Source organism: Dipodomys spectabilis, unplaced genomic scaffold (assembly GCF_019054845.1).
Source record: "Dipodomys spectabilis isolate Male_0828 unplaced genomic scaffold, ASM1905484v1 ptg000207l, whole genome shotgun sequence".
Taxonomy (NCBI): Eukaryota; Metazoa; Chordata; class Mammalia; order Rodentia; family Heteromyidae; genus Dipodomys; species Dipodomys spectabilis.
Genome location: NW_024870884.1, coordinates 12878931 through 12895805, shown reverse-complemented (window position 1 = coordinate 12895805; position 16875 = coordinate 12878931). Strand labels below are relative to the sequence as shown.

Sequence of the window (16875 nt, the reverse complement as noted above, 5' to 3'; positions counted from 1 at the left end):
TGTGAAAAAAATACTGAACAGATGTCATTATGTTTTCACTCACACATACTAGATGTTTTAAACTCATTCACTCTATCTACCCCTCTGCATTATCCTTTCAACTGCTGGTCTTCATTACTATTTTCTTTTTCTGTCATTCATTTTTGAAGGCTGAGATTCTGCATATGTGACAATGCACTCTTCAATTCTCAATAGTGTTCTAGTATTTATTTCTTCAAATACACTCTAAAAGGCTCAAAATACAAAATTTTCAAATAAGACAAAAACAGAACAATCACTCTTTATGATGTGATGAAAATCTATCAGTACTCTTCCTGAGGCATTGGTGGCAGTGTAATGGAAAGTCTTCAAAACTACTGAAGGCCATTCAACATATAATTTATTGGTTCAAATTCTATCCAGGAGAACAACACTAGTGCATGACCATCTACAGGCCAACGCAACATCAGCCTCAATGCATACTTGCCTCCCCCCAAAGAAACCAGTCTATTCACTTATTCTAAATCAAAAATCAAGCTCTACTTTCAGCTTTCATGTCAAGTAGTAAACAATGTTTGCAGTGAATTCTGAAGGCATAGCTAATCACCCACCTGCTGCTTCTGTCATCCTGATGGAGAAAGCAGCTTTTCCAGGATTGTTTCCTAATAGCACAAAACACATGCTTAAGACTTGTCTTTATTATTTATTACAGGTGATTTGTGCACCAGCTTTTGTTCAGGAACAATGGAAGGACAGCATTGCCTGCCCAGAACATTCTGATCACAGCTTAGTCACATCCATGTTCCCCACTCCAGGGCAATGAGGCAGACCAGATCCTCACCGCTGACAACAAACTCAATGCATGAGAAGTCTCAGACTTTCCTAGGTTCATACACCACAAATCCACTGTTAAAGGTGGAATTTCAACCTTCAAGCCAAGGAATAATCCAAATGTTTATCTCACCTCTATTGTTAAGAGGAAAATGGAAGGACAGAAGAAAGAGTCTGCGTCATAAACAGTCACCATAGTGCTCTAGAGATGGTAAATGAGGTCAAACACAAGGCACAGAATTGATCCCAAGACACAGTCACCATGAAGGAACTCTTCAGTTTGAGAATCCTGCAAATGTTGTGGGTGCCCACACAACTATCAGGTGTGATTGTGAAGAGTTTATTCAGTAAAGAGAAAGTGAAGCCCACTCAAGAGTCTGAGCAGAAAAAAAGAGAAAGTGAGCAGTGGGACCCCCAAACCACTCTAAATATTTTTGGGGGATCCAGTCGTGGGGCCTGAACTCTGGGCCTGGGCACTGTCCCTCAGCTCTTCAGCTCAAGGCTAGCGCTCTACCACTTGAGCCATAGCGACACTTCTGGCTTTTTTCTTTTTGCTTATGTGGTGCTGAGGAATCAAACCCAGGGCCTCATGCATGCAAGGCAAGCGCTCTACCACTGAGCCACCTTCCCAGCCCCCAACTCTAAATATTTTTAACCAGAAGAGGAGAAAATCACTTTCACACAACTATAAATATGAAGCACATTTGACCTCCCTAAGGAAGGGTTGTTTCACGGCCAGAGGACCCCGAACCACCTTTGGACACATCAACAGAACCAACTTGAAGGCTTTTGATCTCAACCAACTATAATCACCCATCAGCCATTTCAGCACTTAATACAATGTGCTCACCCAGGCAGGCATACTTAACATTAGTCATCAGATCTCCCTCAAAGGCCAACCCTTACAAAAACTGCTGCCTCCCAGTAGGAGAGCTTTTGGTTTGAATTCAGGGCCTGGGCACTGTCCATGAGCCCTTTTTGCTCAAGGCTAGCTCTCTACCACTTCAGCCACAGTGCATCTCCTGCTTTTGGAGATAAGAGTTTCATAGGCTTTCCTGAACAGGCTGACATTAAACCACGATTCTCACATCTCAGCCTCCTGGTTAGCTAGGATTACAGTCTTGAGCTCCCTTGTCCAGCTATTTTTATTTATTAATCATTATTTTTTTATTTTTATTACAAAGGTGATGTACAGAGTGGTGACAGTTAAATAAGTCAAGTAAAGAGTACATTTCTTTTTGGACAATGTCATTTCCTCCCTTCCTACATACCACTTTTTCCCTCCTGTCCCCACTCACAAGATGTATAGTTCATTTTCCACACAGTGTCTGGTGAGTTCCACTGCTGCATTTGTTCACGCTTTGTCTCTCCATTACTGTGCCCCAGTCCGCACCCTCCCAAAGACAGATGAATAAGACAAGAAGAAAAGAAAACAACAACAACAATAAAGAACAAAAGCTCTTGCTTCCATTTTCTGGAGTTCAGGTGTATTAATTTTTGAAGAAAGGGACAAGTTTCCTGAGGGCGGCTTTGACCTCCTTGTTCCTCAAAGCGTAGATGAGGGGGTTGAGGGTGGGGCTCGCCATGGTGTACAGCACTCCAGCCACTTTGCTCTTCTCTGCACTGTAGCTGGACACGGGACTGATGTAGGCATAGAACACAGCCGTGTAATACATGCACACCACGATCAGGTGGGAGGAGCAAGTGGAGAAGGCTTTCTGCTTCCCCTCTGATGTCCTCATCTTCAGGATGCTGGAGATGATGAAGCCATAGGACACAATGGTCATGAGGAAGTTCAATATGCCATAGAATGCATCAGCCAGTGTGGTCATGACACTGTTCACATAAGTGGAGCTGCACGAGAGACGGAGCAGAGGAGGGATTTCACAGAAGAAATGGGTGATGACATTGGGCCCACAGAAGTTCAATTGCACCATCAGTCCTGTGTGGATAGATGAATTGAAGGCACAGATCACCCACACTCCAGCAGCAAGCATGCTGCAGAAGGCCTTGCTCATCATGGTGCTGTAATGCAGGGGGTGGCAGATGGCTGCATAGCGGTCATAGGCCATGACTGTGAGAAGAAGCAGCTCTGAGGATGCAGACCATGTGAGAAAGTAGAGCTGGGCCATACAGCCCCTAAAAGAGATGGAGCTCTTCTCTACCATCAGCCCCTCCAGAGCCTTGGGCATAACAGATGAGGTGCAGATGATGTCCATCGTGGCCAAATTGAACAGAAAGAAGTACATGGGAGTGTGGAGGCCAGGGTTGAAGCTGATGGCCATGATGATGAGGACATTGCCTGTGATAGCCACGGAGTACAATGACAGGAAACAGCAGAATAAGAAGATGTGATATTCAGGGTGCTCTGAGAAGCCCTGCAGGATGAACTCTGTCACCTGTGTGTGGTTGATCATGGTCCTAAGGCTGAGAGGAAGTACCAGGAGAGTCTCTACCCACAGCTGCATGCAACTTCAGGGCTAGGATAAAAAAAAATGGAAGATTTCCTAAGAAAGGCTGCTGTGTTTTCCGCATACATGAAAACATGTTTTGAACATTGGATAGCTGCAGTAGATTTGTTTAAGGCACACATACAAGTACCATATAAGAAAGAAAAGGAGTATTCAGCTCATAAACAGCAAGTACAAGATTTCTAATCTTTATTAACAATTCACCTCACCAAGTACCACTCAGTATAGTAAAAAAGAAAAAGGTATATTATTAAATGGATGATCCTCCCTTCATTATTCATGAATGAACAAGTTTGCAACATAAGATGTTGCTTAGCATTTGTATGGGTTCTTGGATATAAATTTGTACTCCATTTGAGCCCCAATTTTTCTTTCTGTAAATTTTTCTTGGAAAGATATTTAAAATAGCTTCAAACCATCCTGTAATCCTATCTAACTCAGGAGGCTGAGACCTGAGAATTTTGGTTTGAAGCCAGCTTGAGCAGAAAAGTTTATGAAGCTTAACTACACAAAAAGTCAGAAGCTGAGCTGTCACTCAAATGGTAGAGCACTCTAATTGAGCATAAAAGCTCAGCGATGGCACCTAGCCCCTACGATCAAGTCCCAGGACCACCACCACCACCACACACACACACACACACACACACACACACACACACACACAATATCTTCAAGCCAGGTGATGTTGCCTTACACTTGTAATCCTAGCTATTCAGGAACTTGAGATTTGAGGTTAATGGTTCAAAGTTAGTCTGGGCAATGAGATCCTTTTCCTCAGTTAGTTAACACAAAACCAGAAGTGGAGCTGTGGCTTCAGTGGCGAACAGCCATCCTTTAGAGAAAATGCTAAGGGGCAGTGCCCAGCCCCTGAGTCCGATCTATAGTAATATCATTGAAAAATTCTTCAATGTACTATGATTTCTTTTTCCTTTTGTGTTTTTTTCTCATATGGTGTATTCTCCATTGTCAAAGTATTTGATTTTGGTACTCTGAGATGGGAAGGTGAGACAAAATACAAAGGGGGAAACAATGCAACAGCAATACTCATGAGACAATTAGTTGGAAATGAACTGTACAACTTGGCAGGAGGGGAGGGAGGGGTGAAGTGGGAGAAAAATGAGGGAAGGGGAACAAGTTCAACAAGAAATTTACTCACTACCTTACCTTTGTAACTGTAACCCCTTTGTACATCAACTTGACAATAAAATTTTTTAAAATTTTTAAAAATGACTTCACCTTTGTCAAGTCATTGAATCCTCACCTAAAAATCTTCAAGTTATCTGCATGGCACTATTTATGACTGAATATTTGAAATTAACCTGTATTCCTGAAGATGCATTTCCTATGATATACTGACATATTGATATATGGTGTTTTTGAGGTGTCTTGGTGATCACTTTTAAAATAGTATAAAAAATGGAAATAACATGCCCAAATATGACCTGAGTTCTGGAGGTTATAGACATTGGTACATGTATCTTAGGCAAAGTCAACAGGTGAGGGACACCAGAATTTCATGGCAGGTACAGATTGTGGTTCCTTTTCGTTTCCTTCTTTGTCGATGTGCATCCTGTACTTTCTCTAGAATGACCTTCCTGAGATGCATCATGAAAATCTCCTTCTAGCAGCCCTTCCATGTCCTCCAGTATTCTCTGAGGAGGAAAGTCTCTCAACTGCTCCTCCTGGAGCCCCCTGTTCTCCAGGTTCTGTCTTCCCCTGCAACTTATCCAATGTGGTACCTAACCCATTTGCTTTTTCCTTCACCTCTTCATTAAAAACGATTAATGTTTATATTTAACTTAAGAATTCCACTTTTGGTCCAACTACAAGAAACACAATTCATATCCTAAATTAAGGCCTACACAGAAAGTCCAAACATCACCTACTATTCAAGTTATGTCACTTATTTGTAAGGAACAAATCTTTTTGTGTGTGCCAATCCAGACACTTAAATTCAAGGCTTGAGCAGTGTCCTCAAATGTTTGTGCTTTACCACTTGAGCCATAACTTCACTTTCAGCTTTTTTGATACATCACTGGAGAGATGAGTCCCAAAGACTTTTCTGCCTAGGCTGGTTTCAAACTGTGATCTTCAGATTTCAGCCTCCTGAGTAGTTAAAATTATAGGCATGAGCCATCAGTGCCTGCCTAAGGTGCAGCTGTTGTTGACTAAAGGGCACAACATTGTTATATCTCCCAGCCATGATGGTTGACTACATAGTACATATTAGTGACAAGCTTGAGTCACACTGCCAAAGCTGCACCTGGAGCAGACAAGCACATCTGCCCCTTATATCCACAGAGCAATTGATTGCCATGTGCTGGGCATCAGGAGAGCCCTTCACTGGAAACTCAAACCCAGTCCTTGTCTTCACTCAGCTGCTGAGACAGATAAGGGAGCACCTCCAGTGTGGATGAGCAGTCTGCACAGGTTCTGAATAAAATTGCAGCACCCATCCACATTTAGAGAACAAATTACCCCCAGATAAAGACATACTTGCTGTGATTTCCAGTGCAGGTGGACAGAGTCCTCATCCCATCCAGAATCAGGACAGTAAGCAGATTTCATGACTATCAACATGAAATGTCCCCTTGACCTCAGCCAGTCATTTGTTCTCAGCAGAGAAAAGACCTTTCTTCCCTGAGATTTGTAGGGCATTGGCTTTAATTCTCATCAAGCACACAGCATAATTACCAGGACACGAGTGAAAAGAATAAGATTACAGATAGCAATGACCAAGCCTAACGTCATACTATAGTCACAACACAGCACCAGACACGGGGTGTGTAATGGAATTGTCTTCACTCTTCTTAAACCTCCTGCGGTCTACTTCCAGGACCAAAATAGTACATGGTAGATATCACTTTAGGAAAATAGCAATAGCTGACATCAAGATCCCTGACATTAGATGTTTCTGGTTTATATTGAATTTTTTCTAAAAGTAGATTGAGCTTTACATGGAATTCAATTCACTTTTAGTCATCATACCTTAGTCCAATTTATTGGTCATCCTTTCACAAATGGAATATCATTACTATTTAAAGGCATTTTAGTAATAGAAACTTGAGTACTTTATTTTTTTATTAAAGGTGTTCAGGATTTCCACAGACAACATTCGTAACCTACTGTCTTTCTCTTTTATATGTTACTTGTTCCTACCGCAAATGTATTTCAAGAATACCAAGCTAAAAAGTCAGGGTATGTCAAATTTTTAATATTCATCTTTGAAACTGAATGATATTTTCATAATTACTTTGTTAGATCTTTTCATTGCAGTTCCACAAGTGAATTTGTGACTTAACTTAGATACACAGAATGTATGTGAGAAAGCTACAGTAAAGTCGCAGGCTTTGGGATTTCAGTTCACAGTTCTGTGCTGTGTAATTTCTCCATTGCCTTTCTGCATTATATTCAGTGTCCAAGAACAGCCAAGAAAAATAAGTATCAACCAAAATTTGTTATGATTATTTCTACGGTTGGAACATGCAACAAAACAGTACACTCTCAGCTCATTTGGGTACACTATTTGCTCCATGATTTCATTTATTTCACAAATACTAATAATACCTAGGAAAAAGAATTCTAATGTTACTGGCTCCAAGTTAGCAAAACCTGACAAGTTTTTGAACAAATCTAGTAGATAGTTATGTGCAGATTTTTCTCATTTCATTCATTGCGCTTAGCACATTCGTAATTACCTTGAAAACAATTATCGCCTTTATGAAGCTACCATATGTATTGTCTTGTTCTCTCTGTCAACCACAGCTGAGGTTGAACAATGGGTGTAGAATCTGTGACATCATCCACTTAGACAAATCCACCTAGGCAAAACAAAGGGTTTTGTCCCTTATTTAAGCCGATCACCAAAGGGATTCTTGACTCACCTTCAGCCAGAGTTGTCCTTCTCTGTGGAAGGCCTTTGGGAGGATTTCACAGCTGCTGCTCTAAGTGGACCCAGAAGGAGCAATTAAGTTACATCCCTCTACAGGAGACTTGGCTGTCCTTGGTGCTGACACTAAGGCCAGTTCAGGCTGAAGTCCAAACAAGGGACATGAGTCTAAGCCCCAGGGGAAGTGGAAGACTCACCTGTAGTATACTAAAGTGTTTCTATGAAACTTCTACACCCAATATGGGACTCAAAAGTGAAAAGCTTAAAGGTCTTTACCCTAAATTGAGGAACAAGACAGGATGTACATTTATTCATGCTTACTCAATATTAAGCTTCAGTTCTCAGAAGAGTAATATGAGAGAAAGAAATAGAAAAATGTACACTAAAATTCTTATGGGACAATAAAAAGTCCCTGAAGAGACAAAACAATCCAGAACAACATGAAAAGAAGTATGATGGAGCTACCTGACTTTTCCTATCACAGGGTCCAAGGAACAAAATTGTCATGGTGCTAGCCAGGTCCTGAAATCCTGTAATCCTACCTAAACAGGAAGCTGAGGTTGAGGATCACAGTTTGAAGCCAGCCTACGCAGGGAAGTCCATGACACTCTTATCTCCAATTAACCAGCAAATAGTCAGATGTGAAGCTGTGGTTCAAGTGGATAAACACAATTCCACATATATTTAGTAATGGCAAAGATTAAAGCTGGGATATATAACAAACTTGAGAACATTAAGCTAAGTAAAAGATGCCAGCCATAAGGTCACATATTATATAATACCAGTTATATGAAATATCCAGAAGACAAAAAGTACATTTATATTTGCCCTGTGGGAATAGAAAACTGACTCAAAGGATGATGTTCTTAAAATTATGTAACTATTACCGTAATGGTTCTGAATTGTACCATTTAAATGTATGGATTGCACACTATGTTAATTACCCCTCCATAAAGTTACAAGAAAGGAAGAAATCAATTGTTATAAGTCAGGACTTTCCTGAGGAACAGAACCAATAGAATATATACACATACAAAAGGGTATTTATTAGATTGGCTTACATAACTTGAGGCCAGGTTGCCCCAAAATGAGTTCTGCATCCAGAGAACAGGAGCACCCCAGAGCTTCTCAATACAAGAATCTGACATCCTCAGGACTTTGACAGCATCTGTGATTATTCTTAGAAGGGAACTAGGGCTAGGTTGATTTGAGTGCTTCTGGTAATATCTGGACGCAAACTCAAGTCTTTCTCTACTCCCAAATCAAATCAAAGCTCTTTACCCATGCATATTTACTGTCAGCATCTATAACTCCACACCCCACACCTAGAGAAGCACCCTGTGCCTTTCCTTCCTCATTGTCAGCATAGGTGCTAGTATTTATCATGATTATCAGATTCTTCAGGGTATCAATCAAATTTTGAGTTTCATACTTCTTGTGAATACACTTTTTTATGTTTTAATTCTATTAATTGTGTATTAATTGTACAAAAAGGTTTCATTGTGATATTTCCATATTTTGTGCAAGGAATATACTATCATTTTATTTATATATATATATATATATATATATAAAATTATTCTTTCCCATTTTGTTTATGGTGCTAAGGAATAGAACCCAGGGCCTCATGCATGCAAGGCAAGCACTCTACCACTGAGCCACCCCCCCTCCCAACCTCCATCTCCTAAAGGAGTTTTAAAATGAGGATTTTGTATCACTACTACTTCATACCAGTAATTATTTGGTGTTAATTATTATTGCTAATAATCTTATTAGTATGTAGCAGCATAATTTTCCCTTCATACAATTTTTTAATTTATTTATTGTTCTCCTAAAGGTAATGTACCCAGGGGTTGCAATTACATAAGTCAGGTAAATAATAAATTTCTTTTGAACAATGTCACCCCTTTCCTCTCTCCCAGTTTTTCACTCCCATGCCCACCGACAAGTTGTATAGTTCATTCTCCACATAGAATCTAGTGAAAACCACTGCTGCATTTGTCCATCCATTTCTAGGCCTCCCTTACCCTCCTAAAGACAGATAAATAAGACAAGAAGGAAACAAAACAAACAGCAACAAAGGAAAAAATTTTTCCATTATTTTTCCATTTCTATGAGTTCATTTTGATGAATATTATTTTATACGGTCAGGTGCACACAGCTATCACACTTTGAGCCTCTCCTAAGAGTATCCTCCTTTGGTCTCACTCTATGTGAATGCCTAGAGACCTGTATAATTTACCATGACCAAGAAACGGTCTGTGCACTTCTTAAAAGTTAAACATTGTATATGGCTTCTAGTTTGGAGTAAAATATTGTTCCTAATGACATCTAATCTTGGCAACCCCCTGGTAAAATAAGCTAAGGTTATAGGTTCCTGACTAGGCAGGGTCAGGGCCCCTGGGTCAGCTTGAAGAAGTTACAGAAGATGGATCTTCAACACCCGCCCACCGCCCCCCACCCCCTGCCATTAAGATCAAGGGACCAGAGTTATTTTATGAAAAATGAGGCAGTATACAAAAAGGAGGCATGGAAACCATGGTAGTAAGTGTACAAGAGTAAAGACAGAACTTGTTGAAGATGCTTACAAGCCTAAGCCTTCTATGTCTGCTTAGAAAATCCTAGCCTTATTTAAAAACTATCTGGTTATGGCCTGGGAAAATGGCTCAGTGGTAGAGTGCTGGCCTTACATGCTTGAGGCCCTGGGTTCGATTCCTCAGCACCACATAAGCAGAAAAAGCCGGAAGTGGCGCTGTGGCTCAAGTGGTAGAGTGCTAGCCTTGAACTGAAGAGCTGAGGGACAGCGCCCAGGCCCAGAGTTCAGGTCCCAGGACCAGAAAAAATAATCTGGTTACCAAAAGTTGTCACCCTGGTAAAATTATCCAGGGACCACAGCCTTAAAAACCAATGGGCTGCCAGCCTACAAAAGCCAGTGTACAACCAGGAAAATATTGGGAGATTAACAAAAGTCAGGCCCTAGGTAAAACTTCTTTAATTAGTCTATGTAGAAACTTTCAGGTAACTCAGCAGGTGTGACAATCCTTTGGAGCTGCTGGGTTACACCGCCACCACTCCTGCTGCTGCTGCTGCTGCTGCTGCTGCTGCCACCCACCCATTTGAGTAAAGTTCACAGATGGCCTGACATCATCTGGAGGAGAGTACATGGTCATCCTGTCCACCTCCACCATGGAGAAAGTGGACTGGACTCTTGCCTGACTCCATCACAGGTAGCTGATTCCTGGTGAAAGATTGCTTTGGATCTGCTTAACCTAAAACTAGTTGCAGGACATTCTTTGTGCGGGACATAGATTTGTAAATCATACCTTATCTAACCTGGGAAAGAAAATTCAAAGTCCCCTGACTGACTATGGGTACCAACCATATGGAGCCAACTTTAACTGCTGGAGACTACTTAAGTTACAGAAGTAAACATCCCAGGCAAAAAATAAAACTTCAGCCCTCCTACAGAGAAATCCATGATTTGATTTAATATACACTAGAAAAAAAAGGAGAGAATGAAGTAAGGCCAAGTCTGGCCAGCTGCATATTGGCCACATGGTGGATGGCTGGGTCTGGCATCTTATCTTCATGCTGAGGGAAGGAAACGCCCCTGGCCATCACCTGCCTCCCAGGTGATGGATGTGCCCGGATCCCTGGTGGACACTTGGCTGATAGTCCACTGTCAGTTCACTGCCTGGGACTGGGAATTTCTTGTGGAAATTTCTTTGGAAACCTTTCCCCTGTTTGGACCCTATTTAGCCTCAGGCCAGCCTGGCTGCCATTAACCATGCTATGTATATCTCCATGATCGTTTCCTGTGTCCTGTTTCCTAGCTCATCTCTGGTCTTCATGGTGTCCCAATTCAGCTCTATGGGAGCTGAATTGGCTTGTTGGTATTACTTTTGTTCTTTCTTCTCTCTAGTCTGTTTCCTAACCGTGTTAAGTGTATCTGAAGGCTTCAGGCCTTTGTAACAACTGGCTGCCTGCAGCCTGCTAATGTATAATAAAGACTCCACTATTCCAATCTTCCAAAATGTGGCTTCTGGGATAAGTTCACCTTACAATACCTCCTACTGAGTAGCTAGGATGGCAGGCCTGGGCCAAAGGCCCCTGGCTCTGAAATCTATCCATTAGGATAACAGTCCTCCAAATACAGAAGTATCCAAAACTCCTGCCAGAACACTTTCCAGTCCACACATGTAAATTCTACGTGTGATTTCCAGATGTACATTTAGAATGTTTTCCATAACAAAAGAAAGAATAGATTTTTTATACAGGTCTAAGCCTTTAAAAACATGTTCAATCCTGCCTTCACCATTCAAAACATACACATGCACACCCACACAATCTTACTCCTCGCCACCAAGGTTCTGTCTCACTTTAGATCATCAGTTACTCTGTCTCAGAAGCCTAGAGTCGGACATCAACGTCAGTCTTCCCTCAGTCAGTCACTGATGTGCGAAAGTGTGAAGTCATCCATGCAGACATTCTGCTGAGATGGAAGAGGCTTATTTAATTTCAGCACAGAAAACTTCATCACATTACCCAGGAAGGCCAATCCCCATGGAAAATGGAGCTTCCAAGAAGAAGACATTCTGGCAAAAAGTATTTTTTAAGTATTTTATTATCCTTAAGAAGGCATACAACAGAATTTCCACTCAACAAAGAAGTTTATGAATACAATGCATCCTGATCAATGTCACCCCTATCAGCATTCACACCCATCACACAACAGATTAATTTCTGAAAAAGAGGAAAACCTTCCTGAGGGCGGCTTTGACCTCTTTGTTCCTCAAAGTGTAGATGAGGGGGTTGAGGGTGGGGCTCACCATGGAGTATAGCACTCCAACTAACTTGCTCTTCTCTGCACTGTAGCCAGACATGGGACTTATGTAGGCATAGAACACAGCGGTGCAGTACATGCACACCACAATGAGGTGGGAGGAGCAGGTGGAGAAGGCTTTCTGCTTTCCCTCTGAAGATCGCATCTTCAGGATGCTGGAGATGATGAAGCCATAGGACACAATGATCATCAGGAAGTCAAATCCACCATAAAAAGCATCAGCCAGTGTGGTCATGACATTGTTCACATAAGTGGAGCTACAGGAGAGACGGAGCAGAGGAGGGATTTCACAGAAGAAATGGGTGATGACATTGGGCCCACAGAAGTTCAGTCGCACCATCAGCCCTGTGTGGATAGATGAGTTGAAGGCACAGATCACCCACACTCCTGTAGCAAGCACACTGCAGAAGGCCTTGCTCATCATGGTGCTGTAATGCAAGGGGTGGCAGATGGCTGCATAGCGGTCATAGGCCATGACTGTGAGCAGCAGCAGCTCTGATGATAAAGCCCATGTAAGAAAATAAAGCTGGGCCATGCAGCCTCCAAAGGAGATAGAGCTCTTCTCTATCATCAGCCCTTCCAATGTCTTGGGCATGATGGCCGAGGTGCAGATGATGTCCATTGTGGCCAAATTGAACAGGAAGAAGTACATGGGAGTGTGGAGGCCAGGGCTGAAGGTGATGGCCACGATGATGAGGACATTGCCTGTGAGAGCCACACAGTAGAGGGACAGGAAACAGCAGAACAAGAAGATGTGGTATTCAGGGTGCTCTGAGAATCCCTGCAGGATGAACTCTGTTACGATGGTCTGGTTGCTCATGGTCCTGGGGCAAGAGGTCTTTCAGGAAGTATCAGGTGACTCTTCACCCACAGCTGCATGTGACTTCAGGGCTAAGATGAGAAATGGAAGATGGCCTAAGAAAGACTACCATGCCTTATTCATGCATAAAAACATGGCAGCAGTGATACTGTACATTTATACTCGGCTTGATTAAGGCAAGCACACGGAATTGGCATCCATGTTCAATGCCTGTAATCCTAGCTACTCAAGAGGCTGAGATCTGAGGACTGAAGTTCAAAGCTAGTCCCTACATACTCTATCTCCAGTTAATGCCTCCAGCAGAATGCCTGGCTTGAGATGTGGCTCAAGTGGTAGAGTGCCTGCTGTAAATGAAAAAGCCACCAATTACATGCCCTGTGTTCACCATTCACTAGCACCATTAGAGAGAGACAGACAGGAAGAGGTAGAGATCACTTTATTATGACATAAGCAAAAATGAGAAGTAAATATGTCAGTTAAATTCATAAAGTATCATTCAGCAGGAAAAAAAATAGAACTTAAATAAACCACCCAATCATTCCTTCCATGATATTACAAAGTAAGAAAATTACATGCCAACTAGAATTTGCAGGAGTATGTAGATACAGGTCTTATAAAGTATGTTTCCCGGGGCTGGGAAGGTGGCTCAGTGGTAGAGCGTTTGCCTTGCATGCCTGAGGCCCTGGGTTTGATTCCTCAGCACCACATAAGCAAAAAAGAAAAAAGGCCGGAAGTGGTGCTGTGGCTCAAGTGGTAGAGCGCTAGCCTTGAGCTGAAATGCTGAGGGACAGTGCCCAGGCCCAGAGTTCAGGCCCCACGACCGGACCCCCCCCCCAAAAAAAAGTATGTTTCCCACCTAAGACAACTATTTTCTCAAAATTTGTACAAGGGAAATCACTTCAATATCTTTAAGCTTTTAGAGTCCATTGTTTAGAACTGAAAATGCAATGAACCTAACCTTTTATAGATAAATTTATTATAATGCTTTAATATAATACTGTCTGGGTCTTTTATTTTCTTGGTCATTTTAAAAACAGAATGAAAATGTAAATGTAATATTCACAATAGGACTTCATTTGTACTTAAAGGAAAATGGGTATTGGTAGATGAAACTGCTATGATTGAGATGAGTATGACCAATGAGACACACTAAGACTTATTTTTTTCTTCTCTTTCTGTACTTCTTTCTTTCTTTCCTTCTTTCTTTCTTTCTTTTTTCTTCCTTCCTTTCTTTTTTTATTTTTTTTTTTGGTCATGGGACCTGAACTCTGAGCTTAGGCACTGTCCCTCAGCTCTTCAGCTCAAGGCTAGTGCTTTACCACTTGAGCCATAGCTCCATTTGCGGGTTTTTCTGCTTATGTGGTGCTGAGGAATCGAACCCAGGGCCTCAAACATGCAAGGCAAGCAATCTACCACTGAGCCACCTTTCCAGCCCTCAGACAAGAGTGCCCTCCTCATGACCCAGATAGTCCAGCAGCCCCTTCCTTGGAGGAGAAATCCCTACTTTGTGTCTCTCAGGATTCTGTACAGATTTCTGTGCTAGGCCCAACACTCATCACTAAGGGATCAGGTGAGATCCACCTGACTCCAGGTCGATATGTATGCTTCTGGAGGCTCTGCACAGCCTTTCTAGTAAGCACCCAATGAGGCTTGTTGAAATGATGATGGAGAACAGTCTAGAATGGTTATCCTCAGCATGCATTTTATTTTCAAGGCACTGCACTCCATATTGTTGAAGGTAAAACCATTGTAGGACCTACCACCTTTCCTATTCTTTCATTCAAATGAAACTGGGGAGATGTTTGTTTTGAAGGAAAAATCCCCCTTTTGGTCAAACATCAAGAATTGCAGTGGCCACCAAAAATTAAAGGCTTCCACCAGAAATGCAAGCATCCACTGACATCACATGGGTGCAGCTCTTCTTTCACAGAAGGGCACCACGTTGCTAAGACTCAGAGCAAGGAGGCTGTCCGTGTGCAATCCTTTCACAGGGATGGAGGAGCCAGCTTCCATCTGCCCTCCCGGGAGAAAGGGATCTGACAGCTCAGACACTTTGGTGAGCAAGAACACATAATATGCTGAAGCTCATAACATTTTTCCTAGAGACAAAAAGAGTAAACAATTGGCTCTGTTCAGTGGTGGGTTGGGATCTGCAGAAATGACTGCACCTTGCTTACCACAATCTGGGAGGTAATTGCAGTTAATTTCTGAGGCAGACTGAAAATCTAGCCTGAAAAGCTGACGTGGGCTGGAAAGGAACAGGAGTGGCTTTGCCCTGCTGATACCCAGCATAAAGTTTCTGCACTTGCCACAGGAAGTGACTCCAATCATGATGGTCCATTCCCCAGCATGTTCGTGACAACCAGAGGCACATTACAGCAGCCAGCCTAGGAGAAGACAAGCTACCCCCACCCCACCCCCGCATTATACTCAAAGACTGGGCACCAAGAGAATCTATCACCCAGGGATCCTACACCCAGTCATTCTCTTAACCCAGCTTTAATCAGGATAGCATGAACAAATATACCTCCTGCGTCTAAGTTCACAGATGCTGAGCTCCTGTAAGTTCAGGGAACAAATTATGCTCAGATAAAGATATACTTGCTGTGATTTCCAGGGCAGGTGGACAGAAGCCTCATCCCATCAAGAGTGAGGACTACAAGCAGATTTCATGACAATGACCATGAATTTTCCCCTAGACCTCAGCCAGTCATTTCTCTTCTGAGAGAAACAAAGACCTTTCTCTCCTGAGGTTTCATGGGTATTGGCTTTAATTCTCATCAAACTCATAGAGTAATTACCAGGGACACAGTGGAAAGACAAGACGGCAGACAGCAATGACCCAGCCTAAACTCATGCTACAGTCACAACGCAGTACCTCCAAAGGCCAGGTATGGGGTGTGTCTTCACTGTTCTCAAACCTACTGAGGTGCACTTCCAGGACCAAATAGTGAATGGTGGATGCCTTCTGTCACTTTGGAAACAGCAATATTGCCATCAAAATCCCTGACATTAGACATTTCTGGTTCATACTGAGGTTTTTCTAAAAATAGATTGAGCTTTACAAGGAATTCAGTTCACTTTTAATGATCTGTCCAATTTATTCTTCAGTTTCACAAATGGAGTATTATCACTGTTTAAAGATATTTAACTATGAGTGAGGCATTTGAATACCTTATTTTTTTATCAAAGGTGTTCAGGATTTTTCACAGATACCACATTGTTAATCCACTGTCTTTCTATTTTATGTTATGTGTTCTTGGTGTTAAAGTATTTCAGAGACAGAGAGCTAAAATTTAAAACATGTCAAAATTTCCCATGTTCACCTTTGTTCAGCAAGATGTTTTGATGCTTACCTTGTTCATCCTTTTGGATTTGAATGTCACATTTGAATCTAGGACATTAGACACATAGAATATTTGTGACAAAGCTAGAGTCTTGTCCGAAGGCTTTGAGGTACCAATTACCTTCCTAAATCAAATGACAGAGAACAGCACAGAAAAAAATAAGCACCAAACAAAAACTGTTATAATTATTTTAATAGTTACCAATGTGCTGTACAATCCTAAGCCTTCAGCCTATTTGGACTCACCATTTACTCTCTTATTTCATTTATTCACCAAATAGTTAAAATACCCAGAAAGAAATAGTCTAACATTACCAGCTCCAAGTAAATATAACAAAACCCAACAGGTCTTTTGGACTTATATGTGGTAGACAGAGTTATTAGCAAACTTTCCCATTTCAAATATCACTTAATGGAATGGACAACCCTCAGAACTCTCATAATTACCTTAAAATATTTTCCTCTTTGTGGAGCTACCATATTTTATGTATGGTCTTGCTCTCTCCATCAATCACAGTGGAGGCTGGAAATGCCAGGACAATCAGTACACTGTCTGTGACAGCACCCACTGGACAGCTGAAGCTTGTTATCCCCTATTTAAGCCAATGCTGTGAAGAATTCTTTACTCATGATTAACCAGTTGTCTCTCTCTGTGGGGGACCCTTGGGAGGGATTTCATAGCCGTTGTTGCTCTAA

General features: G+C 41.8%; 1 protein-coding gene and 1 pseudogene across 1 annotated transcript; both read right to left on the bottom strand.

Annotated features, from left to right (window-relative positions):
* Nucleotides 1-2300: 2300 nt before the first annotated feature.
* On the bottom strand, nucleotides 2301-3278 carry LOC122122342 (olfactory receptor 13A1-like). The gene has a single exon (XM_042696502.1). It carries the CDS (start codon nucleotides 3276-3278, stop codon nucleotides 2301-2303), a length of 978 nt encoding a protein of 325 aa, XP_042552436.1.
* An 8628-nt stretch (nucleotides 3279-11906) lies between these two features.
* LOC122122348 lies at nucleotides 11907-12892 on the bottom strand (annotated as a pseudogene).
* Between the last annotated feature and the right edge of the window lie 3983 nt (nucleotides 12893-16875).

Bases quoted from the DNA above. Each gene is read 5' to 3' on its own strand.
- LOC122122342 (XM_042696502.1), bottom strand. From the start codon at position 3,278: ATGCAGCTGTGGGTAGAGACTCTCCTGGTACTTCCTCTCAGCCTTAGG.